At 39.4% G+C, this 24,474-nt stretch overlaps 3 protein-coding genes across 4 annotated transcripts; 1 reads left to right on the top strand and 2 right to left on the bottom strand.

The window, feature by feature from the left end:
* The first annotated feature begins 4,841 nt into the window (after positions 1-4,841).
* On the top strand, positions 4,842-7,021 carry LOC146583586 (uncharacterized). Its single transcript, XM_085281012.1, has 4 exons — positions 4,842-4,947; positions 5,476-5,653; positions 5,729-5,943; positions 6,683-7,021. The coding sequence occupies exons 1-4, from the start codon at positions 4,924-4,926 to the stop codon at positions 7,019-7,021; spliced, it is 756 nt and encodes a 251-aa protein (XP_085137138.1). The 5' UTR covers positions 4,842-4,923.
* Positions 7,022-7,364: 343 nt separating this feature from the next.
* LOC146583587 (hyaluronan and proteoglycan link protein 3-like) lies at positions 7,365-11,198 on the bottom strand. The gene is made up of 6 exons (XM_085274073.1): positions 11,127-11,198; positions 10,316-10,477; positions 10,015-10,237; positions 9,774-9,919; positions 8,983-9,285; positions 7,365-8,552 (listed from the first exon to the last, which is right to left on the bottom strand). Exons 2-6 carry the CDS (start codon positions 10,452-10,454, stop codon positions 8,257-8,259), a joined length of 1,107 nt encoding a protein of 368 aa, XP_085130199.1. The 5' UTR covers positions 10,455-10,477; positions 11,127-11,198; the 3' UTR covers positions 7,365-8,256.
* A 1,957-nt stretch (positions 11,199-13,155) lies between these two features.
* LOC146583588 (lactadherin-like) lies at positions 13,156-22,603 on the bottom strand. 2 transcript variants are annotated; one of them, XM_085274061.1, is made up of 10 exons: positions 22,345-22,603; positions 20,236-20,361; positions 20,024-20,155; positions 17,137-17,250; positions 16,764-16,945; positions 16,521-16,676; positions 15,646-15,790; positions 14,738-14,922; positions 14,346-14,498; positions 13,156-13,936 (listed from the first exon to the last, which is right to left on the bottom strand). In XM_085274061.1, the coding sequence occupies exons 1-10, from the start codon at positions 22,418-22,420 to the stop codon at positions 13,793-13,795; spliced, it is 1,413 nt and encodes a 470-aa protein (XP_085130187.1). In that variant the 5' UTR covers positions 22,421-22,603; the 3' UTR covers positions 13,156-13,792. The 2 variants fall into 2 exon arrangements, with proteins under 2 accessions (XP_085130187.1, XP_085130179.1); XM_085274053.1 differs by having other exon boundaries at positions 14,738-14,940; positions 22,345-22,601.
* Between the last annotated feature and the right edge of the window lie 1,871 nt (positions 22,604-24,474).

Here is a 24,474-nt window from a genome sequence, read left to right on the forward strand (position 1 = left end):
AGTCTGAGAGTTTCATGAATTTCTTGAAGAAGAAGAATCAGCAACAAAGCCTTCATTTTATGGTGTAATTGTGTTCTTCAAGGTCAACAGTCAAATAATCAACACCTCTGATACTGAGACTACATCTGCACCAAAAGTCATAAAAAAATTTCTCTGAGTATTACACAGTATTACTTGACAAAATATAGATAACTAGAATACTGAAGAAGTCACTTCTAGCTGTGTGACTTCTGTGTTACAGTCCTCTCATGTATACAAAAGCAGCCTGTAGTGAAACAAAAGTTCATGTTGCTAGGCAAATGTAGCACAATATAAAAATGCTCCTTTAACCTAAAAATTAGGTAAAATAATAATTGTTAAATTATGCATAAGTTTAGAACCCTAAATATATTTGTTAGTTTTGTATCATTATTGTGCTCTGAAAAACAGCTCTACATGAAAAAGACACTAAGTACGTCTTTGGTGCTTCCACAGGAATTAGGTGGACAAGTAGCAGCCAGGTGCTGATAATTAAATGCACTTAATTAACTGATTAGCTGATAAGAAAGTGTGAGCGCCTTTACAGAAACACAAATTCTGGCAAATTCTACATCTCACACTATACAGGCCCTTGGTTTGTATGTTAAATGTTCAAGTTCAATATCTAAATTCACTAAAAATACTTGTTTGGTTTGTTTGGATGGGTTGCCAGGAAAAAGCCGCTTCTCTCTAAAAAGAACACGACACTAGAGCTGGTAAAGTTGCATGACAATGACTCACAAGATTTCTGGAACAATGTCTTTTTGACATATGAGACCAGATTACAGATCTTTGGCTGTAATGCACGGTAGCATATTTGAAAAAAAAACAAAAAACAAAAAACAAAACAAGACGCCATATCAGCACAAACACCTCATACCAACTAAACATGGTGGTGGTGTCATTGAGCTGACCACAAACTCAACTGTAGGCCATGTGGGCATCTGTGTGACAACTAAAGGTTGGAAAGAACGGGGTCGTTCAACAGGACTTGAGCTCAAGCACAGCAGTAAATCTACAACAGAATGGCTGAAAATGATAAGTCCAGACTTCAGCTCGACTGAAATACTGTGGCAAGACTTAGGCATGCATAACTAATGGTAATAAACTTCAATGAAGTGGAGCAGTGTTGTATAGAAGAGTGGGCCATAATTCCTCCACAGTGATGTGAAAGGCTGATAAAGTTATACAGAAAACCATTACTTCAAGTTGTTGCTGTTGAAGCTGGTTCTACAAGCTACTGAGGCATGGTGTATATTTAGGTTTTCAGAGTCCTGTAAAATCTCTCACACATTGCTGTATTGGCAGATTGCTGTATAATGTTGGCTAATTACAATTTACCGTAACCTGACCTGCAAGGCAATTAGCACCTGTATTGGAAACAGGATATTTTTTCCCTAAAACAAAATTGCTATAAAGCCATTACAAAGGACCATGAAGTGGAACTATATTGCATATTCTGCTGTTGGCTCTAATGTGAGAACAAAATGAATGAATCCACCTAATGCATGTTTTTGTGAAGAATTACTTGTTATGCAAGGTAGATTATTAAAAGTCCACATTGTAAAGCCAACAAACCAAACATTTGTGTACTTGGCAGCCTCATATTTGGTCAAATTTTATCCACCGCCTTTGTTTTGTTTCTATTTCGAGGCATTTTTACACATGGCTGTAAAACTGCACTCTTTGTGTCTTTCCTTTCCAATAAAACACAGATGCCATAGCTTGCCAAACACACAGTGCTCTGCTTTCGGGTCAGTTTCGGGAACCAGTTACTCAACAGAAAAACAGGTTTTAGATCATTTTATACAAACAAACCAATTTGTATAAAATGACTCACAATAGGATGCCCTGTTTCCATTTAACGAGAGATTCATAAAAAGGATGTTTGTGTACAGAGAAAGTAGTTTCACAAAGAAAAGCAGTAAGAAGGTGGCACTCTCTGAAGGTCGTTTTCTGTCTAGCATTTAATGACTTATATCTGATTGTTGATTCACTGATTGTCTGGGATCTAAAACGATCATTTCCTCCTTTTTTTTCTTTTCTCCTTTTCAATTCCTATGTGAGCAGTTTATGAGATGACTGGGGTTGCTTATTTTGTCTGCAAAAGTCCTTGGGTTGTATTACACTGACTCCATCGTGTGGCAAAGCAGAGGAAATTCCTCAAAGGATCAAACACCGGAGATACAATCAACACCTGTTGGGACACCTGAGGATCAAAGTGTCTTATCTGGAATCAAGGGGCGGCAGGAGGACGAGGAGTGGGATTAGCTCCTCTTTGCTCACCATCTTTTCCAAGTGGTGGGATTGTGCCTTTCTTAGGATGTACTTCAAGGAATTATTTGCTTTAGCTCTCACTGTGGTTGTATAGGGACTGAATCACCCATAAAGTTTTATAGTTGAATGACAGTTTTATATTATTATATTAAAGCGAAACTCTGAAAACATCATATTTTTGTTTCTGTTATATATAAACGGACAATTCTTTGGTTGAAATGGAGGCTTTTCGGTAAGCAATGAGAACCACAACCTTTAAATCCACCAGATGACAGTCATATGTTTTGGTTGTAATGTGGAGCTCAAGGATATATGTAGCATCTACTTATTTAAAACAAAGCATTTTAAATTCTTATCAACATGACATTCATGCCTTAATTTCACATGATCCCCCATCTGCATCACACAGCCAGGCAAGATAATAGATTTCCTTGATTTCCTGAACTCAGCGTGAATATCATGCAGAAAATCATTTTCAAAGGCAACTTAATTGAGCGTGAGGAGTTCTGGGTGGCAAAGCTTTGACCTCTGAAAATCTGAAATGAAATATTATGTGTGAACAGTGAGAAGAAAGCAGAAACGTCAGTGTACATTCACACACCCCTCGGTATCTTTCAGGTGTATGAGGCATTTGTGTTTGAGACAGTGCAATATTTGGTTTGACTGTGAGTCAGCATCTCGAGTATGGTTGGGATCATGTTGGGAAGTTCAATAACAAAAACTTCACCTAATAAAAACTATGTCCTGTCTAAAGTCTGGTACAGATAGAGTAAACAGCAGCATTAACAGTAAAGAAACATCATGTAAAATATTGTTTTTCCCTTTTAAGCAGCTTTAAGGTTGTCAGTATCATCTTGATCCTCGGCTCCCAGCTTTTCCCCTATTATCTTTTTTTCCAGGTATATCTTTAAACGTAAAACTATCTACAGCAGATGAAAAGTATCCGAGAGTCATGTTATTAAAAAACAGGGGAACAAAATCCACCAAAGACCTGACAGGACCTGCTCCATCTACACTGTTCACTGAAGCATCATCAGAAATATTCACAGTGGAAGGGTGGTAGTCGAGAAACCATTCTCAAGGAAGGAAACAGGGAGAAAAGGCACAGGCATGCCAAGTTACATAAAAACTGTTCTAAAAATCAGTGACAAGAAGTCTTATGGAGTGATGAATCCAAATGTAAGGTTTTTGCTTCAAAATCATCATCAGCAAGTATAGAGGAGGTCAGGAGTGAGGTGAGTGCCTACAGCCTCTGTAAAACACGAGGGTTTGTGGCTTCATTTCAGCAACTGCTGTTCTGCACAGAAAAGTGCTGTGAAATTTTAATCCAGCATGAAATACCATTTGGAAAGTTTCTGGGAACCGCATTTGTTTTAGCATCACAATAATCCCAAACACATTCTCAATGCATTGGAAGCTCACCTAGATAGAAAAACACATAGTGGAAAACTATCAGTCATGGATTGGCCTCCACAGAGCCTGGACCTCAACCTTAGTGTGGGAGAAATTTGACAGAGAACACAACAAAAGGCAAAACATTCAAAGAAGAGCTTTGAATGTCCTTCAAGAAGCCTGAAGAACTATTCCTGAAGACTATTTAAAGAAGGAAGCTGTCTAAGAAAGTTCAGGGTGTGTCAAAGGATAAAGATGGTCATAATAAATATTGACTGTCATGTTCATTAGAACTGTACAAACTCAAAAAATCGCTGCATTTATTTAGCAGTTTTCTAGCAAAATATAAAGACAAGAGCGGTGACTCAAGATTTGTGCATACTTCTTTACTGATAACTGTACTTACTGTTTATAGATAGCAGTGGTTACAGTTTTACATCAGAACTGGTGCAAGTTACGATCAAGTTTGCACATGTACTTTAGGCTGTGGACTTAGTAAAGGGGGGGGGGGGGGGGGGGATTAATGTTAAAGGTTTTGTAAAATTCAATTAAAAGACTCAAATTATTGTTGACAGGAACCAGAAGGAGGCAGTAAAGCAATTTAAAGGATAACCAATTGCTGTTATATTCATAGAAAAGACTGGAAAAGGCTTCAGGTAGTTCTGTGAGCAAGACGGACAGTGACCAACAGTTCAATGCAAATATTGTTTTAGCTAGCAACTAACAGTTATTATGAGCCTTTTATATTCATAGGAGGTTAACTCTTCTGTCTGGTAGCTAATTGGCTTACAGGCAACATATCAGATAGGCTGATATGTATGCTATCATAACACTGGAAATTGTTTGCTTATATTTGTATTTAACATAAGAGAAGCAAAAGAGTAACTTTAACCCTAAAAATGGTTAGCAGTCGGTGACAAAGCTGGTTTATAAGCCTTTAGAAAGATGTGGGCATGCTGAATAATGTTACCTGCATGTTACTACAAACTGAGCATCACACTAAGAGGCGAGTTACATCAAAGGTTTTGACTGTAACAAAATAACTATCATTTCAGAGCACCGACGCTTCCCCTGGTCAGGTGAACGTGAGGATGACGAAAATGAGTACAAAAATGTTAATGTGTACAGACAGACACTTCAAAACCAGAGGGAGGCAGCAAAGCAATATAAAGGGTGAAAAACTGCAGTGAGCTCCCCAAAGAAGAAGAGCAGGCCTCAGGTAGCTCTGTGAGAAAGATGGACAGTCCCAAGCAGTTAAATGTAAGTATTTTTATTCTAGGCAGCATTGATTATAAGTCTTTTGCCTTCATAGCAGGTTGACTGTTTTCTATTTGGCAACTAACTAAGTGTCATTCAGCTTATCTAGCAGGTGGCTAACAATGAAGCTAGTCATTAGTCACAGGAACTGTTTGTTTGCATTTTTCTTTTTTGACCTAAACAAGGTCAAAAAAGAAAAATGCAAACAAACAGTTTGCATCTCTTAAACAAAGAGATGCAAAGGAGTAAGTTTAACTCTGAAAAAGGCTAGCAGTTGCTGACAAACATAGTCTAAGAGTCATTAAAAGTGATTCAACTGCAATCAGAATTACACATTTTTTTTCCCTTGCATTGGACACATTAAATAACACAAATTAAAACTTTATAATTCCACATTGCTGTTTCCAAGTAATTGCATTTCTACTAAGCTTCCTTGCTGTCGTACCTCCAGCAGAAATCAGGACTTGTTATTGGCTGCCCTTCTTCGTGCATCTGATATTTTCGGATTAATGACTTTATTATCTGTTCCAGTTTCACGTGTCTATCCGGAAGGGATCTTCTATTCCTGCTCTGCAAAAATGCAACACTTGCTGTTCTCCAGGAAAATTTCATTGTCCGTTTTGTTCACCTGAAATTTTCAAACCCACAAACCGCCCCAGTCTTAGGATCCACTTGGACAGCCATCAAAGGGAAGCCTTTGAAACTGGAAGTATGTTTCAGAACTTTAAGTTTAAGTTAAACCAACTCATTCCTAATCATGATGTTTACATCTTTTCTGTTTCAGAATACACCTTCCACAGGTGTAGACTCCAGTGCAGAAGTCAGGCGCATTACCACTGTTTGTACTGCAAAGCCACAGTGATAAGAAGGAAAACTTTCCACAGTCATCTGTCATTTTGCAGTGAGCAACAACAGAGGAGGGTCCGGAAATTATCCAAACTACAGGCTGAATTGACACAAAGATTCCAAAATGACAGAGGGAGCCCTTCATATGACATGGTGAGGGTGTGATGGTGTAGTGCTGCACATGCTCTACGTTAAAGCAGATATGCATTATCTCTTAACAATGTTCCTAAATATTTAGTGTGCATGTCTATAGTTTTATTAAATACTTTGTGTGTGGTCTAGTGGAAAAGCTGTAGCCACTTTAGAAAGAGACTCAGTCACTTCCAATTGGTCAGCTTGTCCAAACAAAGCAAACCAGCATTTATTAAAAACATCAGGGGGACATCCAAGAAATTTATAGATGGGGCACAGCTCCCCTTCTCTGAAGGAAAAAGAGATGGCCCAGAATGAGTGGATGTCTCTGATATTCAACATTCATGATAACTGGGGCTGAGGGGGTTGAGAGAATGGGTTTCATTTTAAGATTTTTACAGACCTTTAATTGTAGTAGAGTACCTTTCTATTTATATTAATAAAATCATGCACTGCCAGCCATATATCAGACAAGCAGCAGTCACCTAATACCCATTACCTTCAACCAGCTGCTTCTGTTTCATTGCTAAATTTAAATATGCTAACATCGGTTGAAGGTCCCACTGATTACCACAATCCTTATGGCGAGATGTGAACCCTGCACATATTTAAGCTATTTGCTTAATAGCTCCAAATGTTTCAGTGTGTTCTTTCAACGTTGTTGATGTGGAACCAGTTCTACCAACTGAGCATCAAACCAACAAAAAGGAAAGTCATCCAAGAGATTTTAATTGGTTTAAAAAATGTTTTATCTTTACAGGAGAGGGATGTGAACGGTAACGGCATAACTATCGTCTCAGATTCAGAGGGCCAAGATTCAGAGGGCCAAAACAGCCACAGAGCCAGCGGCGGCCATTCTGTGTCTCACAGTTTCACCAGATCAGGCAAATGTGACACTGGGAGGAAAATGAAGAGGAGTACAGAGATGGACTCCTCTAAATGCCACAAAGGAGTACAGACAGACACTCCAAAACCACAAGACTGCGATGAGTATTACTTTATGACCCTCACGAAAGTGTTTAAGAAGTTGGCTCCTCAGAAAAAGGCAGGGGTCAGGATGAAAATCGAGCATCTTCTTCTCGAAGCTCAATTTACATAGAGAAGAGCATACCGTCTTTTATTTATATATATATATATATATATATATATATATATATATATATATATATATATATATATATATATATATATATATATATATATATATATATATATATATATATATATATATATATATATACACAAATACAGATTTATTTATTTTGATTGCACATGAATTACTTAAAGAAGTGGAAGTGATATGTTTTCTTTTTCACTGTGGACAAAGCCTGGAGTGTTTTGTGTCTTTGTGCCAGGCTACTGCATCTCAAATGCAAACTTACAACATGACAATTATTTCAAACATTTCAGTATTTAATATAAATGTGTGCGAATTAGCAGGATAGTTGAATTCAAACACTTTTTTTTTTAGTTTAACAATTAACAGACTTATTTGTTGAGGACAGGTGGCATGCTTGAGTTATACATTCAAACACTGAGCAGCAGCAGAGAGACAAAACCAGATGTTCTGTATGAGGATCTTTATTTGTAATAAATAGGATATATATTTCCATTAAAAAAAATCAACTAGACGGCTCCTTTGCTAGATTTTGAGTTGATTGTCATGTGCTTCAGATACGATGTAAGTACAACTTGGTGAGACATCACAGTAAATGCTTTACGTTCATATATGAAAGAGGAAATCAGACAGCAACTTTGTTGAATGTTATTTTCCTTCTCCCCAGGTTTTCGTTTTATATTCCTGCTGTCTCTCAGCTATAGTAAAAGTGAAAGGAAAAAAAATGTTTAAAAAGTACAGGAATGCCAGTATTTGAGCTCTGAATCCTCGTGTCAAATATAACGAGGGATTTTCTTTTTACTATTCTGTTGGAGTATTTAAAGCTCCATAGCGTAGTGGTTTACATATGGATCCAAGAAGTGAAAAAGCTCTACAAAAACTGCTAAATCAAATGTGCAGTGCTAGCTGATGTGGTGAGCCCTTGTTAATGAAGAAACAGCTGAAAGTAGTTTTATTCTACTTGAATAATTTCAGTGGCAATTATAAGTAAAATCTGTAGTAGCTCACATGGAAAGAAATGTATATGAGTTTAGATTCTTTCTTTTTTTTTTAAATGTTGTAGCATTAAAGTTTCTTCTGTTCATCATCTTGTGAACCTGTAGATGTTTTGCAGACTGCAGAAGTGCACTCGTCTACAGTGTTAAGCATCCTGTTGGCTATAATAACAATTTTAAAAAATATTTAAATGTTATGGCCCACCAAGGATGGGTGGAGATCTACACTCTTTCAGTATCTAACTTGTAGCAGTAGACTCCATGCTTGTGCTGCGGAGGTGGGAAACCAAAGCTGCGTACCCCTGGCTCAGACGGACCACAGTTACTTCGAGGTCTGGTGATGGGATAGCGAACGCTTCCATCGGCCAGCCAGCCGGCATCACAGCGGTCAAGCCCCGTGAACTTCCACGCAGAATACAGCTGTCCAACTTTGGCAATCTCTGCTCCGTCCTCCTGACACGCATGCTGAGCTTCAGTCAGGTTCATCTTGTGAGAGGACTGAAGGTAGTAGACTCTCCCTTAGAATAAAACACATTTATTTTGACAGTTAGCTGCACAGACGTGTTTCAGACTGCTATATAGCTGCGATTTATCACCCATAAATGCTAATGTGTATTTGTACTTGAGTTTCTGTAAAATTAATTATGATGAATTAGAACATTCAGTTAGGTCATTTATTCATACACTATATGTATAAATAAATGGAGGCTCAAGTAATGAGTCTTAGCACCTTTAAAGAGAGGGATAATGGGAATCTGTGCCACTGTGCTCTTCAGAAATGAGGGTGTGAAACTGCTAAGTAATGGATCTGCTAATCTTTGTCAGTGTGGGCATCTTGACATGTCACAGTAAGGAAAACACAATTACACATCAGGAAATGGCCACTCAATATCACTTTAGCTTCTCTGTGGCCTTGTTGACCTCGCATCACCTTCTGCTTCGCCTCACCTTGGAGCAAAGAGGAGAAACAGAAGACATCGTAGTGATTAGGGTAGAGGTGAAGTCTATCGTAGCGGCGGACACCCGGGGCGAGGCGGGCTCCCCCGCAGGGCTCCCTGGACTGCGTGATCGGATACTGGACTGTCCCATCAGCTAGCCAACCGGCATTGCACCAGTTCATTCCCTCTTTCCAACACTGGAAGAGCTGTGTGATGGTGGCCACTGTCGAGTCCTGCTCCTTACAGGCTTGCTGGGCTCCCAGGAAGCTCAGATGGTAACGACCATGAGGGTGTTGGTAGGGAAACACCACACCTGGGTGGAAGATTCAATCAGACATCAGAATATCTATGTGGACTTCAAAGTGTGTCAAGCTTTCACTGCTATTGTTATTTCAGCTATTGTTACTACTTTGCTTACCAGGTGATACTACCACTGGCTTGTGGGGTTGTTGTTGTTGTTTTGTTTTTTTGTTTTTTTTAAATTCCAGTAAGTAGGTTTGCAATCATCTGCTCTTACTACAAACTACAAAACGGAACACTTTGATCTGCAACAGTGGGAAATCACAGGCTACTGGGTCAGCTGAACCAAACAGATGAGTGGTTAAAGTTAATTGTGTGGTTTTCTATGGCAACTCAATTTGGAAAGTAAAATGTTTGTCAGTTGTTTGCAGGGTTTTTTTTTTTCTTTTTTTCCTTTTTTGTCTTTTTTTTAAATTGATTATTTATTTGCAAATGTAAGCAGTCTGCTTTTATAATGGATATCCAAAGCAAACAGGATAGCTGAAGGTGTAAATGCAGTACCTTGTAGCTCTAGGTGAACCACTGCGCTTTGGTCCTCCAGTCCATCCACCACAGTACATCGATAGCGACCTGTATCATTCAGCCAGAGTTTATTCAACACAAGTGCAGCATCTCCTGGGAAATCCTGTCGGAGCTGCACACGACCCCTGCCCGACAGACAGTGCATGTTAATAGTTTAAAGAAAAACATGGTCAAACAGTCAGCGATCAGGTTATCTTATTCAGTTGATCATATCTTTAACCTGAAATCTCCAAAACTTCGGAATCGAGTCCCGAAAGCCACGATCACATCAGTCTCCTGTCCCCCAGCGGCGGGCAGCCAGGACCACTTGACCCGGACCTCCCTTGGTGAGCTTGGCACAGGCTCATACCAAAATCTGCATTGTAGGGTCGCATTACCCCCTCTGACCGAAAGCACTGATTGCTCAGCAGAGTCCACGTAGAGTTTCATACCAATAAAATGAACTGCAGAATAAATACAGATTTAACTTATCATACTAATTTTATATTAAAAGGTTAGGGTCTGAGCAATAATGTGCATACGTTCGTTGTTGCCGCTTTCATTGAGGTAGTCACCGTAGAAGAAGCTGTTTTGGGTTGGGGGGGCAGCCGGGGCCCAGTCTGAGAGAACCAGGTGAGCTATGAACAACAATACAGTCTGGAAGCACCAAATCATCATCATCAGTGTCTGCACAATCCTCAAACCTGCGAAGAGAAAAAATATTAGCTAATTAATCATTAAAGGTCATGGAGCAGGATGGACAAGATCAGAAATGAGTTCAGCAGAGGAGCGGCTCAGACTGAGCAGCTTGGAGACAAGGAGAGGCAAGGCTGAGGTGGTTAGGGCATGTGCAGAGTCGGGATAGTGGATATAGTCGACAAAAGATGTTGAATATGGAGATGACAGGGAGGAGGACAAAAAAGTATTTGTTCTCGAGGGTTTTTAAAAAAAATGAAGACTCTGCTTGCTGTATTGTGAACACTGGATGTTATAATAAAGCAGCAGCAGTAAAGGAAAGCACGATACAATTTTAGCAGGTGTGCCAAATGTAATGACCTCACTGTATATAGTTTGCTGTGTTTATACAGGGAAAATGCGTTTTCACACTGCGGGACTGTCACTTAAAGTGACTTCAGTGTTTAGATGTAACAATAGCCATTAATGTTCGTCACAGTAGTTTTCTCGTTAAAAAAAAATCTGGTAATTCTTTGTTTTTACATTCATCAGGTCCCAATCAGCCCAAATATCAAAGAGAAATTAAAAATGCAGGAGGTTAAAGCTAACAAATTATATCTGACGTACAGTTGTTATAATAATAATTATTATTATTAGATGGCTTTCTTTCCCACTTACCGCGAAATTGTCTGCGTGGTTTTTCCACCTCGTGTGAAAGGTCTGATGTTGGAGAGCTGGAGGCAAAGTGATTAAAATATTCCCAGGATATTAATACCGCATTTAGCTTCCCCTCGGTCTCTGTCGATGATAAAAAACAGGTGCAGCTATGGGCCAGTTAATAATGATGAAGAATGTCCTGACCTTCTCCCCGAGGAGTGTCGGGTCGTACCGCTGCTCTGATTCTTAAGCACAGTCATCAAGCTGCTGGAAACATCCCCGTGTGTGTCTCTTTGTGCAAGCTGTGGTAGGTAGGGCATCTGCGGTTCAAGAAGACCTACAGAAATTACCCCCACCCCCGCAAAGTAAGCGCAGTTACAGTGGTTTATAGCTTTAAAGGAAAGTTAAAGATCATCGTGATTTTGATGGAAATTTAGCCTTTTATGTTACGCATATTATTCTACTATTGGGTAAAGTCTTTGTGGAGGCTCTATAAAAAATATTAAGGTCACCACAGTAATACACTTCAACAGGAACGGCACATGGGATCGCTGAGCGGCTGTTTGTGGAGGAAAACTCTTTGAAAGCAGATACTTGTTATGGAGGGCAGCAGCATTTACTAGAAACACTAGAAACACCGTAATCTTTAAAAAGAGCTCCTTTTATGGTGTGGAAAACATGACCTACACAGTCACATACAGCAGACACAAACAGTGAAGAAGTATCATGTGTTAGAGATGCTTTGACCTCCACTGCTTTTATTTTACAGAGATGAAAGATGTTGCCAGAGGCCAAACATGCCAGGATTGTGAGCTTATGGGCTAACAAGGTGTAATTACTGGTGTAAAGAGCAAGCTGAAGTCTTCTGCAAGAACTGCATTCAAGCGTTTGCGATAACTGGCAACGAGTCTCTCTTGCTGTGGAGGAGTTTGGCACACTCTTTATTACAGAATTGTTTTATTCAGACATACTGGAGGGTTTTCAAGCATGAGTGGTGTGTTAAGTATCAGATCAAAGTCCAGATTTTAATTATGCCACTTTCAATTTTTTATTTTTTGAACCATTCAGAGATAAACTTGCTGGTGTGTTTTGGAATATCCAAGTGTGCTAGCACTTCAGGAAAGCACCAAAACATCCGCAGACCATCACACTACCACCACCATGTTTCACTGTTGCTATGAAGTTCTTTTTATGAAATGCTGTTAGTTTTACGCAAATGTAACAGACTCAAAACTTCCTAAACGTTCAGCTTTGGTCTTCAGTTCACAGAATAGTTTCCCCAAAGTCATCAAGATGTTTTTGGCACATGTAAGACGAGCCATTGTGTTCTCTAGAGTCAGCAGTGGTTTTCTCTTTGAACTCTCCCATGGATGCCATTTTTGCCACGTCTCTTTCTTATTGCTGTATCATGTATTCATTTATTACATAAACAGGCTGTTTGACCTAATTTGGATGTTAGAAAACAGTTTAAGAGTGATTCCTGTACTTTTGTACTGCGTGTCACTCACTCAAATTTGACGTCCACGTTTCCACTGTTTGGTAGAGATTCCCATTGGATGTGAGAGTAAAATAAAACTGCTATAAAAGTGGAATCACATTGAAACCTTATAAAAAGGACATAAAATTGTAAACATAATAGTAAGTTAAAGGATGAGTTTTTGTATATCAGTGTTTAAGAAATGATTTCCTGAATTCCTTAGCTTCAATTTCACCATCACCAGGCTGAGCATGAAGACTCACATCATGTTTTGTGTGGTTAGAACAGTTTGTTTTTTGCGAAACAAAGAGGAACGCAGCCAACGCCAGGCTGCTCAAAAACTGCACCTTCTTTTAAGTTTTATCTCCTTTTAAATGCTGAGTTGTACAAAAGAATGCTCACTTTTGTCTTCTTTATCTACGCCTTCATTTTGTACCCTGTGTACATGACTCTGCTAACAAGTCAGCTCATGCTTAAATCAGCTGTGAGCATCTACTCTAACATGGGCACTCTAACAGCTCAAAAATGGATTTTTGTGTCTCAGCTGAAAAGATACACAAAGTGTAGAAAGAGTTTTTTTTTTTAAAACATTTAATAATGTTAACCAACAGTGAATTAAAAAAGCAATGCAAAACGTTGCTGTTTTCTACATATTTCACATTTTTTGTAAAAAGAATTAGTTGGTCATGAAATTAAATTTAGGAACAAAGCAAAAAGGTGTCAAAATGTGTTTAACCCCCCCCCCCCAAAACAAACAAACAGAAAACCCTACTCATCCGTGGAGTCAAAATGTGAAAGTTATCATTTTCCTGCTCTGGACAAGCGTTCCTGTCCTGTGTGGTTGAAAATGCCATAAATACACTCTGTATTACACCGGGAAAATCTCAGGGCTTGCATTCTTAGACAGACTAAGAGAAGATCTGTGCAAAAAAAAGCTCCTAAAGGACAAATTATCAATCTGTGAGGGATCTGTGAGCAGTTCAATGTTGCAGCATCAAACAAACTTTTAGCAATGTAAACATTAGGGGGGGGGTTGCTACAGTCAAAGTGCTACAAGTGTTAAAGTCCAAGCTATTCAGCAAATATGATTCCCATGGAGTAAAAAACAAAGCAAATGATTCTGTTTGCGATCCGTCCTCCGCTGTGGTGCGAGCAGACGGAGCATCTGAGGATGAGGATGGAGTGCTGATAAATGGTTATTGACTAGTTTCTAATCATCGCAGCCCAACAGCTCCATGCGCAGAGTGATGCGCTCGTGCCATTCCCAGGGGATGACTCGGACGTATCGAGCATAGACCGGAGGCTCAAAAACATTCTTCTTATGGGTGTTGTTGTCAGTGTTTCCCTGGAAGAGCTGCAAAAACATGTTAAGGTTACTGTTAAATGAAAACACATTGTTTTGAACACACCTTACTCCCATTTACACGTGTCAGTGACTGTTTTTGTGCATGCGTGGGTGTGTGAGTGTGTGTTTTGTTTGTTAGATTACAATTTTTTTCTGAAGTGGAGGTGAAGTGGAATTTTCTATGATTTTGTGTAGGTTTTTTAATACTGCTCCTGTTTTTCTACCTTACTGAATCAAAATATTGTTTTGTCATATTGTATTTTATTACGTTTTGTTTAATGTTTTGGATGCTGCAACACAGCAATTTCTCAACTTTTGAGATAATAAAGTATATCTTACCTTATTTTTAACGTAGCTTTGACATATATGGAAAAAAAAAAAGAGGAAATGGCATTTCAGGTATTCACATACGTCTGACCTTATCATTTCCGGTGTTCTCCTTCACTGTACTCCAGGACTCCCCATCATTGCTGTAAGCAACTTTAAACACTGATACAAACTGCACTACTCCAAAGTCCTTTGCACCCTGTGTGATGATGCCCGTGAGGCGCTTTGTCTTCTCTAGATCAACCTAAGATAAGATAAGATAAGATAAGATAAGATAAGATAACCTTTATTAGTCCCACACGTGGGAAATTTGTTTTGTCACAGCAGGAAGTGGACAGTGCAAAAGTTATGAGGCAAAAATTAGAATACAATAAGAATAAATACAGTACACAACTGTACAGAATAGAATAAAATAAAATACTATATACAGTAGAATAAAATAAAATAAATATACAATAAGATAACTGCTGCGGTTTCCCTCACCTGGATCCACTCTGAGCGGTTGTTGTAAGCAGGAGACCATGCATTAGTCTTCCCCACCTTATCCAGCCGGGCAAACTGAGGGTGCCACGTGAAAGTATCAATGCCCCACGTGCGGTAAGAGCTGGAGGCTGAAAGCTGCCCGTCTGAGATGAACCGAGACTTCATACCAAGAGGCTCTGAGCAACCTGCCGTGTTTGAATAAACTGTGAATCAAAAGGCAGACGGACAGACGGAGGGAGGGGGAAGCCAAAGCAACAGAAAGAGAAAAGAGGGGAAAAATTGAAATCACCCGACAGAAAAGAAGAATCAACTTCACCCAACATTTTAAGAATGACGAACATTCACAAAGCGAGTGACTGATTACAATCACAAATACCCACCAGTGACCGAGTGAAAGGAAAAAAACAGAAGAGCCACACAATGCAGAAGAAAGCATGCAACATAGCACACAGAGCTGTTTTTCTTTAAACCTTTTAGCATTAAGATCAAATAAGACAAAAGCTGAAGATGGACAAAAACACAGCCGGCAGTGTTTTTATTCTTGAGTGGTTGAAATGGCTTCTTTTGTTGTTTCATAATAAGGACTGTACCCACAGAGCTATAGTGGATAACTTCTATGTGGTCAAACTAGGCTAGATGTGGTGCAATTAAATTTCAAAAGTCTGTCATTTCACCTGTCAGCAAGACCACAGTAAGAAGACATCAACACAGTAGCACAAGACACACTAACGATGCTGCGAGGAGTTATGCAGTTTAGGTTAAGGGTTCACAGAGGCTGTGACCTGACTTCGACTTAGCGTACACCACCTGTCCTTTTTCATTATTGTCCTATCTTTTTTATCTAACTGCTTTTGCTCGCTGACCTTGCTGTAAGTGTTACGGCTGTGCTGGAAGTTTATTGTGTTTACCGTGAAGTTCACAGCCCAGCAGCTCCATGCGCAGCGTGCAGGCCCTGCGACAAACCACGGGGATGATGCGGATGTACTGGGCCACGATAGGAACGTCAAAAAGGTTTGTCTTTGTGCGGTCGTTATCTATGTTGCCCACAAAAACCTGCAGCAAACAAACACAGGTGAGCAAACTGAATAAACAAAGTCAACAAGAACACTCAGAGAGCACAACTAACTCCCACCAAAGGGCAAGGGCTATACTAAAACTGTTTTATGATGTTTTTGTTACAACATGATGATGTCAGCCTGTAATGGCGTCACGGTGTGTTTTATAGCTCTCTCTATGCCCTTTCATATGATAGATTACTCAATATGGTTTCTTTAAATTCTTTTCAAGATCAACTATGATCTTGTTGATTTTGAAGGTCAAGGTCAAATGCTTAGCTACCCTAGATACCCAGGTCCCCCAAGGGTAGTATATAGTTGTGAAGTTTGAAGACAAAGAGAATAATCCTTATTTGTCCTGCACTGGACTTTGGTGCAACAGGGCGGTCTGGGCTGCCTACCCTTCAGCTTTTTTTTGATTGGCTGCCTCTTACAAACAGAGGGTTCAAACAAGAGGTGGGTGGAGCTTGTCAGTGAGAGCAGATATCATCTGTCATCTCAGGAACACAGCTCTAAATAAACATCAGGGAGAGGCATGAGTTGAAAAAAAAAGTCTGGCTCATTGGGATTACTTCTACACCTCATCTCATTGTTCTAGATTGTTTAACACCTTAATATCGACATCCACCACTGTAAGAGTATCTATGTGTTAGAAAATGAGAAAAAGCTTAACAGGTCCACTTTAAACACAATAGAAAATAACATATGTAGTACAAAGTTGTGTCTACCTTATCCCTCTGCTGGCCATCCACTTTGTAAGTGATGTAGGAGTTTCCATCAAGGCTGCTTGCCACCTTGAAGGCTTTGATGTACTCAGCTGTGCCCAGGCGACTGGCACCCTGAGTGATGATGCCCGTCAGACGCATAATCTTCTGCATATTAATCTGTTGTAACCAAAACGCCATGGGTCAGTGAGCATCTGGACAGGTCATGCACTGCTCAGTCTCGTCAAAAGCATTCACTTCTCTCACCTCGATCCAGGGGTTCTTGTCGTGTGTGGCTGACGTCCAGGCGTTGACGATGCCTTGGTTGTTCAGTCGAGCCAACTCTGGGCCCCAGCGCTGAAGACCCAGAATGCCATAGTGCACAGAGGAAGCAGAAATCTGGGACTCCACGATTGCTCCTCCCTCCATCCCCAGCAGAGAAACACACCCTGGGGTATGAGATGGAGGGATTTTTTGTTACTCTTGCCACGCTTTAGATCTTTTTCTCATGCTTGAGTGAGCCACGCTTACAAGGATATCTCATCAGTTTTTAAGTTCTTTAAAAAATGTTGAGGCAAAGCGAGTAACAACAGGCTGTCAGGCTGTTTGAAATGTGTGTGTCTAATGGTGGTGCACATACGTAGCTGGCACTGCTTTCCAACATACGGTGAGGGGCACTGGCAGGAGTAGTCTCCATCCAGATCTCGGCATTGCCCTCCATTCTTACAAGGCTGTTTTTCACAGTCATTTACATCTGAAAATCAAATTCAGAAATTACAAAACAAATAAATAAAACAACAACAACAACAACAAAAACAAAAACAAACAAAGAGTGCTTCAGATGCGGTTCACACTTGTCAAACAAGCACAAACATCTGAGGGAAAACTGGTGGAGGACTGAAGCAGGTGAATGACCATAATAATTTCACTGTGTCTCCAGCATTCAGCTGGTGACAAATAATTACTCTTCAATCTTATTGCGTTGACAGAAGTGGCCCTGAGGCATGGCGTCATTGAAGAAGGAAAAGTGAACAGGTGGGAACAGCGGAAACTTTGAAGTTATATCCATGTCGTGTCACCTGACACACTTACACACCAACTATTCTGGCAACAAGCTAGAACATCTGCTCAACAGCAGTATACACAAACTGAGCTCTTTAAAAAAAAAAGAAAAAAAAAGAAGGTATTTCAAATAATAGTGAAATTTGTCATTAAGTATCATTAATGTTTCTCCTTTGATTGAAGGTCCAGTTTTGATTGAAGGTCCACTGTCTAGGTAATGCTTGGTAATCTCCACAAGGTGGCACACTCATACAACATAAAGACTACAGACAGTTGGGATGATTACACATTTTTCTTCTCTACTGTTTGAAAAAGAACCTATTCATTTTTAAACCAAGCAGTGAGACTGCACACCAAACAATATTCCTTCAGTTTTTAAAAGGCAAAATGTGACTGAAAGTAAGCAGCTAAGAAGACAAAAGGTGCTGTTTTACTAAATGACCAGTATATAGATTGCTTTGTAATAATAGTAGGTTATGTTAAGTCTTTGTGTTTGGTTTGTATTGAAAACCAGTGTGTACCATGTTTATGATGTTTTCCCAAACCCGCAGCCAGAGGAGGTCAGCCCCACTCCCTGCTCCATGAAAAATCCACAAGCAGAAAATCTCAGCCGCATCAATGAATTATATGATCTACACAGCAGAATACACTGTCTTCTGCTTTTTCATCTCTGTGTGAGAAATAGTATGCGCACTGGCTAATACAGGGATATGACATATGATGATACAACATAATATATAGTTTATAATCTGAATATAAATTAACTGTTGTAAAATTGCAATGATACAGTGCTTTTATAAGGTGTTATAGGTGCATAAATGCTACAAATGCGTCATTTTAGCCAGATGGTAGGTGGTTGCTAGGCAATGTGATGGCATAATATTGTATATAGATAAGAAACTTTAGGGTCCTAATGTACCTATGTGTCAATTTTGTTTGCTTAACTCTAACTGTGTAGGAGGAGTTTACGTGCAAACTTTTATAGTGACAGTGATAAAATCTAATACGATTTTTTTTTAAAGGTAAAGTCCAAAAACGTTGTTACGTTATTAAGTTCAGACTTGATGAAAGCTGTGTAACTGACACCTAAGCAACACACATGCCTTATTTCACCCGTTTTAGTAACGCCAAGAAACTTCAGAATGAATGCAGGGCTGACGTAATGCCACATGGGTCTGTTTAATTCCTGTTCCAGTTAATGCTAAGAGGATTGGTCACAACAGCACGGGCACAGCACAGCTAATAACACTGAGAAACAAATGATCTTACCAAGAGGCAGACTGTGAAATAGCCTTTGCTTTTTTTTGCTACTTAAATCTGAAGCCTGAAGATCTGGCTTGTACTGAACATTTTATTTTTGTCAAGTGGAATTCATTTTCACACGCTCTGGCTTCACCTCAGTGACTTCTCAAAGGCTCTTTACCTACTATCACATCACTTGTTTTTTGTGGAGTGTTATTTCCGTGCATTTACTGGACATATTATATAGTGCGGCGTATATTGTCTGCCTGGTTCAAAATTAGAAAATATGGGAGTAGACGACCAGACTGCACCAACACTACAATTGGTGGTCAGAGCATGGGCTTTGGGAGGGTGAGCTGTTCCTCCACAAAAAGAGGAAAAGAGGGGAAAAAAAGCCTCTTCACAAAGTTATGCAAGATTTTGAATCAGAAGGTTTATACATTAAATCTTTTTCATCATTTTTGCTACCAAACTCACAGTTCAGGATGTCAGCCACTGCTCAGAGGTGTCTAGGAATAATATTCACACACACACACACACACACACACACACACACACACACACACACACACACACACACACACACACACACACACACAAACAAACAAAACCCATCCTAAGTTTGGCTTCCTTTTTGTTATTTTCTCATGCATTTGCTCCACTAATAATCCTCATGTTTTAATGCTAATTTTACAAGCAAACTTGTATTGGATTCTGCTATGAGGATATGACTGAATTCACTATTCATTTGACTGGGATAAAATAGATGCAATGTTGACCCTGTGTGAGAAGCATCTGCATGCTAAGAGACTTGGAGTGGTCTTTTACTAATTAGCCAAAGAGAATAACCACAGAAGCCACTGAATGGGCTCCTTTCATGAAGCTGCTGAGCGGACTACACATCCCTTTCATTGCCGAAGTTGTGACCGGAAGAAAAAACTCCTTGTGTTAAAACTTCTAGAGAAATCTGCTGCAAGTGGAGCTTGCTACTGTGTTTTTCACATTTTTGGGTAAGCTGTTCTCTAAAAAATACTACTTTGAAAGAAATTAGAATGCAACCCATTCCTAAACGATAAATCTTTTATGTCAACATTAAGTGGCCAGAAATTGTTTTAAAATTCATTGAATAAGGAGTTAAATGTCCTCTGGAGTACAGCAAGTAGTCTTATAGATGCAAAAAGGGTTCAGTTCAGGCTTTTGACTCATAGCCAGAAGTAACTTACTGATCTGGCAGTGCACTCCCTTAAAGCCGGGCTGGCACTTGCAGATGTACTCATTGAAAACATCTCCTCGTCTGGTCGGAGCGATGACCTCGCAGGACCCATCGTTCTTGCAGGGGTTGGGACTGCAAGGTCCTGAAGATGGAAAAAGAAAGGTGTTAATTTCGGTACGTGCTTCGGTGCTTTCCCACCAGAATTTTCCTTTTCAGCTCTACCTGTCTCTGTCAGGTTACAGCTGTCTCCACCAAAGCCATCGGCACAGATGCAGATGAAGGGTTCCTCTCCTACTCCAGTCACGCATGTTGCTCCATTGTAGCAGTGATTTACCTTACAGTAGTCAGCTGAGTGAAAGAGATAAAGGAAAGGCAGTGCAACGATTATTAGTATTTACTATTCACACCGCGGCTGCACATGCATGCATCCACTGCAAAAAGCACACATTTCTATAGTAGATAGTGAAAAAACAACAACAAACAACAAAACAAAAAAACTTGTCATTTAATTGTTTATCTATTAATTAATTACTTGTTGTAGTATGAATGGCCCGGGAGATGTCTTAATCAGCAGGAGAAGCTCCAAACCTCCAAAATATATGCCCTCCTTTACATTATTCAAACCTGCAGAGTGGGCCAAATTGGTGTCTTTGGCAGATAATTCTAGTTCCCGGGCATTATGTTTGATGCCCCAGGTCTAAAAGATGGTATCGCTCAGCACTACCAACTCAATATAGCACTGCATTTCCCAAAGTTCAGTTCTATTGCAGATAATGTATGGTAAATGGTTGGGTACAGCCATCAGGTGTATCTAAAGAGTAACACAGAGATCTTTCCCTGGTGTTGCTGGAGTTTCTGCCCTGATCAGTGCTCCTGCAGTTTTTGCTGGGAGGCACTGAGTCACACATCATGCCTGGATTGTGTGAAATGATGGCTCAGACCTCAGTGGGAGCGGCAGGACAAAAGCTTATGAGTCATACGAGATCTCTCAAAGTTACAAAACCTTTACCTCATTATCTTTGTTTTCTTTTTCCAGTCTATTGACTCAACAGCAGCAGTCACCATTCAAACTGTGAGCAGCTCCAGGTACAACAAACTGCAATTTACTGGCATTTTGTTTGGCAGTGAGGCCAAAACCCTACATGAATTATTCTTGAATACAGCACAATCTATGTTTACGAAACTATTCGCCATGAAAACGGATCAGAAGAATAAACACATAAATAAATAGCCCAAAATACAGTGGAAATGTGACTCAATATAAAGTTTTATGTGGTTAAATTCTCAAAAAGTGTATCCCGAATAAATGCTGGAAAGTGTCTAAGGCTGTGTGAGCTGGAAAACAGCTGGTCCTATGATGTAGCCACTGTCTTTATGAGCCAACCTCTGACAGCAGAATGTGTTTATGTCCAGGATTAGCTGAGTTTTCCAGAAGCATGCGGATCTTTGAATAACAGACTAGGTACACAGCATGACAATACAGCAGCTCAGGGGTGGGACAGGATATGCACCACACCTGACAGACAGGTGGGACTCTGAATGTACACAACCACCATGAGAACAAAATCACATTTGCATGTTGAACTAAATTTAGATGAGTGGACAGCTGCTTCATGATGGCCCCAGACAGGAGCACAGATGGCATTAATTTCCTTTCCATCTGCATCAAATCCTTGTGAGTCCAGGTAGATGTCCACAGAGACAACTAAAGGGACACCTGTAAGTGTGCCTGTGAGAATAATGACATTTCTAGAAACACTGTCCACTGAGAAAGGGGAAAACAACCACGAGAACTGTTCACTACTGCAAGTATCGCTTCTTGTACAATGATCACTGCTCAGAATAGAGCTTAGTAATAACAGAGTATCATGTGTAATAACAGACCGGTCTCACATTTAATCACCTAGTCTACCAGGACAATAATGAGCTCACATTATCATAGGCATACGTCTACATTGACTGCTTTCAGGGGGTAAAAAAGTGCACAAAACTGAATCCTAAATGCTTAAGTAAGAATAGTAAAAATACTTGAGATATTTAGGCTACTGTTGTACATCTGCTGTTTTCTTTTCGCCCTGCATTACGTTGATTTATGTGAAAAGGAAAAACAAAAAGCAATCAAAGTAGGTCACTTCACAGTGAATTGACAATATAATGGGGAAAAGGGAAGCAAATGCCATGGAAAATACAACAAACAGCACCAGAGTCCCCTTAAGGAGAAATGGAGTCTAGTGTTAGAGGCAGAGACCTGTCAACAAAGTAAACTTTTAAGTTCTGCGTTAACGCAATATTCCGCTTTGATTCGTGTCGTTTATTCAAAAGGAAACTTACCTGTAACTGAATGCAGGCAAAGCAGCAGAGCAAATGTTCCTACATACGCTGGGGTTACATTTCCAGGACGTTTCATATTTGTTTTAGCCTTACTTTGTCCCGGGGGGTTGTTTGTCCGGAAAGACGCGCTACCTTTAAAATTTGAATACCAATGCGGCTTTGAAATGCAGTCGGAAATATCGCAATTCCGACTAAAACGCAGATGAAGAGCCGGGTGATAAATGGGAGAGCTGAGATTTTCGCTAATACCCGAGTTAACGACGTGTGACGTTTTCTGGTGGGCGGAGAGAAGTGAGGAGGAAGTCCTCTGATATTCATTCATGGCAGTCTGTTCGCCACTTCTTTCATTATTTTTTACTTCTTGTTGACTTCAAACTTACTTACTCCTACATTTAAACAAAACAACAAAGAACGAAAACAAATGTATTTATGTGCTATGGTGCTGGTCAATTTTTTAAATTGACTTTATGCATTCTAATATGCCTTACCATTAAAGGCATTTTCCACTTTAATTTTGTCTCTTCATCGTGAGTTAACTTTTATCTAAAATTAACTGAAAGTCGTTGAAAGGCATCAGTCAGCTTAATTACCTGTTATTCAACTTCATAGTGCACCCTAAAATATTTGTGCGTTGAATAACTTGTTTTATTGTGAGCATGTGAATGCACCACTACCCCCTCCCCTTGGCCAGATTGACAGGTTAGGCTGAGATTTGAATTAGCCCCAGGGATTATATACTGGAAACGAAAACACCTGTAGCATAGGGTACTGTGCAAAAGTCTTGAGCCACACCTCACTTTTTATTTCCCTTCTAAGGAGCCAGACTTTATTTAAATTCTTCTTTAACACTGGCCTATAAATCATTCAAGTATTTAAAACTCCCTAACTCAAGAGATGAGCCAGTGTTGTGTCTACACACGACATACAACTTAGTAAATAAGCAATTTTAATCGTATCTTTATGTTACTAGCAGCCTGCTTCCTATTTCTTTAGCTGAATCTAACCAAAGATAGCACAATTTGACAGCATTTTTGTACCAAATCAGCAATTACTGAAAAGCTATAAATTACAAAATGTAGTAAACAATCCAAAGAAGAGCTTTGAATGTCCTTAAAGAAGCCTGGTGACGTATTTCTGGAGAGTGTTCAGGCTGTGTTGAAGAACAAAGATGATCATAACATATATAAACTTTCAAGCTGGTTAGAATTGTACATATTCCAGTTTTTGCCTTGTATACTGTATTTCCATGTATCTTTGAAAATGTTTCAATAAACCAGTTGGAAGATATTTCTAATTTTCCCAGAAAAATGTGAAGAAATTAGGGAGGGCCCAAGACTTTTGCACAGTACTGTAAAATTACATGTAAACATGCAGTTGGAACATTTTGCTGACAGGATCTTTTGTTTCCCCCAACATAAAAGAAACGGAGGGATTTAACAAGGGATTTAACAAGTCTAAATTAAATCCTCGTGGGAAAACTCGACTGTTTGGTGGCAGAGCAGTCACACTGCAGAAATCAAACTGATCCAGATCTGATTATTACCAAATATATAATAGCCATTATTTATTTTTAAGTAGTACTTAATACTAAGGGTACTTAAAACTAAAGTGACAAACTACATTAAAGCCAGTGCCTCTTTCGGTTGCCTGCCAAATTAATAGACGCCACAAGGAGATTAAACTCTGTCTCCATCTAGTGGATATCAAGCTGCAATTGCAGTGGGGACATTAATCTTATTAATATTATGAAATTATCTGGACTCATTTAGACTCGTAATCCCAAAGATCCGATCAATAACACAAATATATAACTTTGCATAAGCAAATATAAATAGCATCTTGTAAATGCAGACAATCTATGCTTTATAGTGAATTTTAGAAGAAATTGTGTTAAAGTACGACACATTATGTTATATATATAGCGCAGTACAGGTGTAATTTAAAGCGAAGGCATGGGAGTTGTAGTGATTCAAAGTGATAAATTAAAGCTATTAAAAGTTGTAGACTGGCTGTGTTTAATTGGCAAGCAAAAAATGACCATTCTAGATCTTCCAATCACCTAACATGTCCTCCTGATAATTATCTTTTTCATAGGCTCTTTGACAGGGAATGTTATGTTGTCCTGTCACA

The sequence above is a fragment of the Mchenga conophoros genome, linkage group LG1 (genome assembly GCF_057382185.1).
Source record: "Mchenga conophoros isolate Kocher_MC1m ecotype Shallow Benthic linkage group LG1, M_conophoros_male_GT1.1, whole genome shotgun sequence".
Classification (NCBI taxonomy): domain Eukaryota; kingdom Metazoa; phylum Chordata; class Actinopteri; order Cichliformes; family Cichlidae; genus Mchenga; species Mchenga conophoros.

Coding starts and splice junctions, on each gene's coding strand:
- LOC146583586 (XM_085281012.1), top strand. CDS start 4,924: ATGGACAGTCCCAAGCAGTTAAAT. Junction 4,948..5,475: donor ACAGTCCCAAGCAGTTAAAT/GTAAGTATTTTT, acceptor TATCTGTTCCAG/TTTCACGTGTCTATCCGGAA. Junction 5,654..5,728: donor GGAAGCCTTTGAAACTGGAA/GTATGTTTCAGA, acceptor TTTCTGTTTCAG/AATACACCTTCCACAGGTGT.
- LOC146583587 (XM_085274073.1), bottom strand. CDS start 10,454: ATGATGATGATTTGGTGCTTCCAGACTGTATTGTTGTTCATAGCTCAC. Junction 10,238..10,315: donor TGAAAGCGGCAACAACGAAC/GTATGCACATTA, acceptor TTTATTCTGCAG/TTCATTTTATTGGTATGAAA. Junction 9,286..9,773: donor GGTTCACCTAGAGCTACAAG/GTACTGCATTTA, acceptor TCTTCCACCCAG/GTGTGGTGTTTCCCTACCAA.
- LOC146583588 (XM_085274053.1), bottom strand. CDS start 22,420: ATGAAACGTCCTGGAAATGTAACCCCAGCGTATGTAGGAACATTTGCT. Junction 20,156..20,235: donor CTGTAACCTGACAGAGACAG/GTAGAGCTGAAA, acceptor TTCCATCTTCAG/GACCTTGCAGTCCCAACCCC. Junction 14,499..14,737: donor ACCGCTCAGAGTGGATCCAG/GTGAGGGAAACC, acceptor ATCTTATCTTAG/GTTGATCTAGAGAAGACAAA.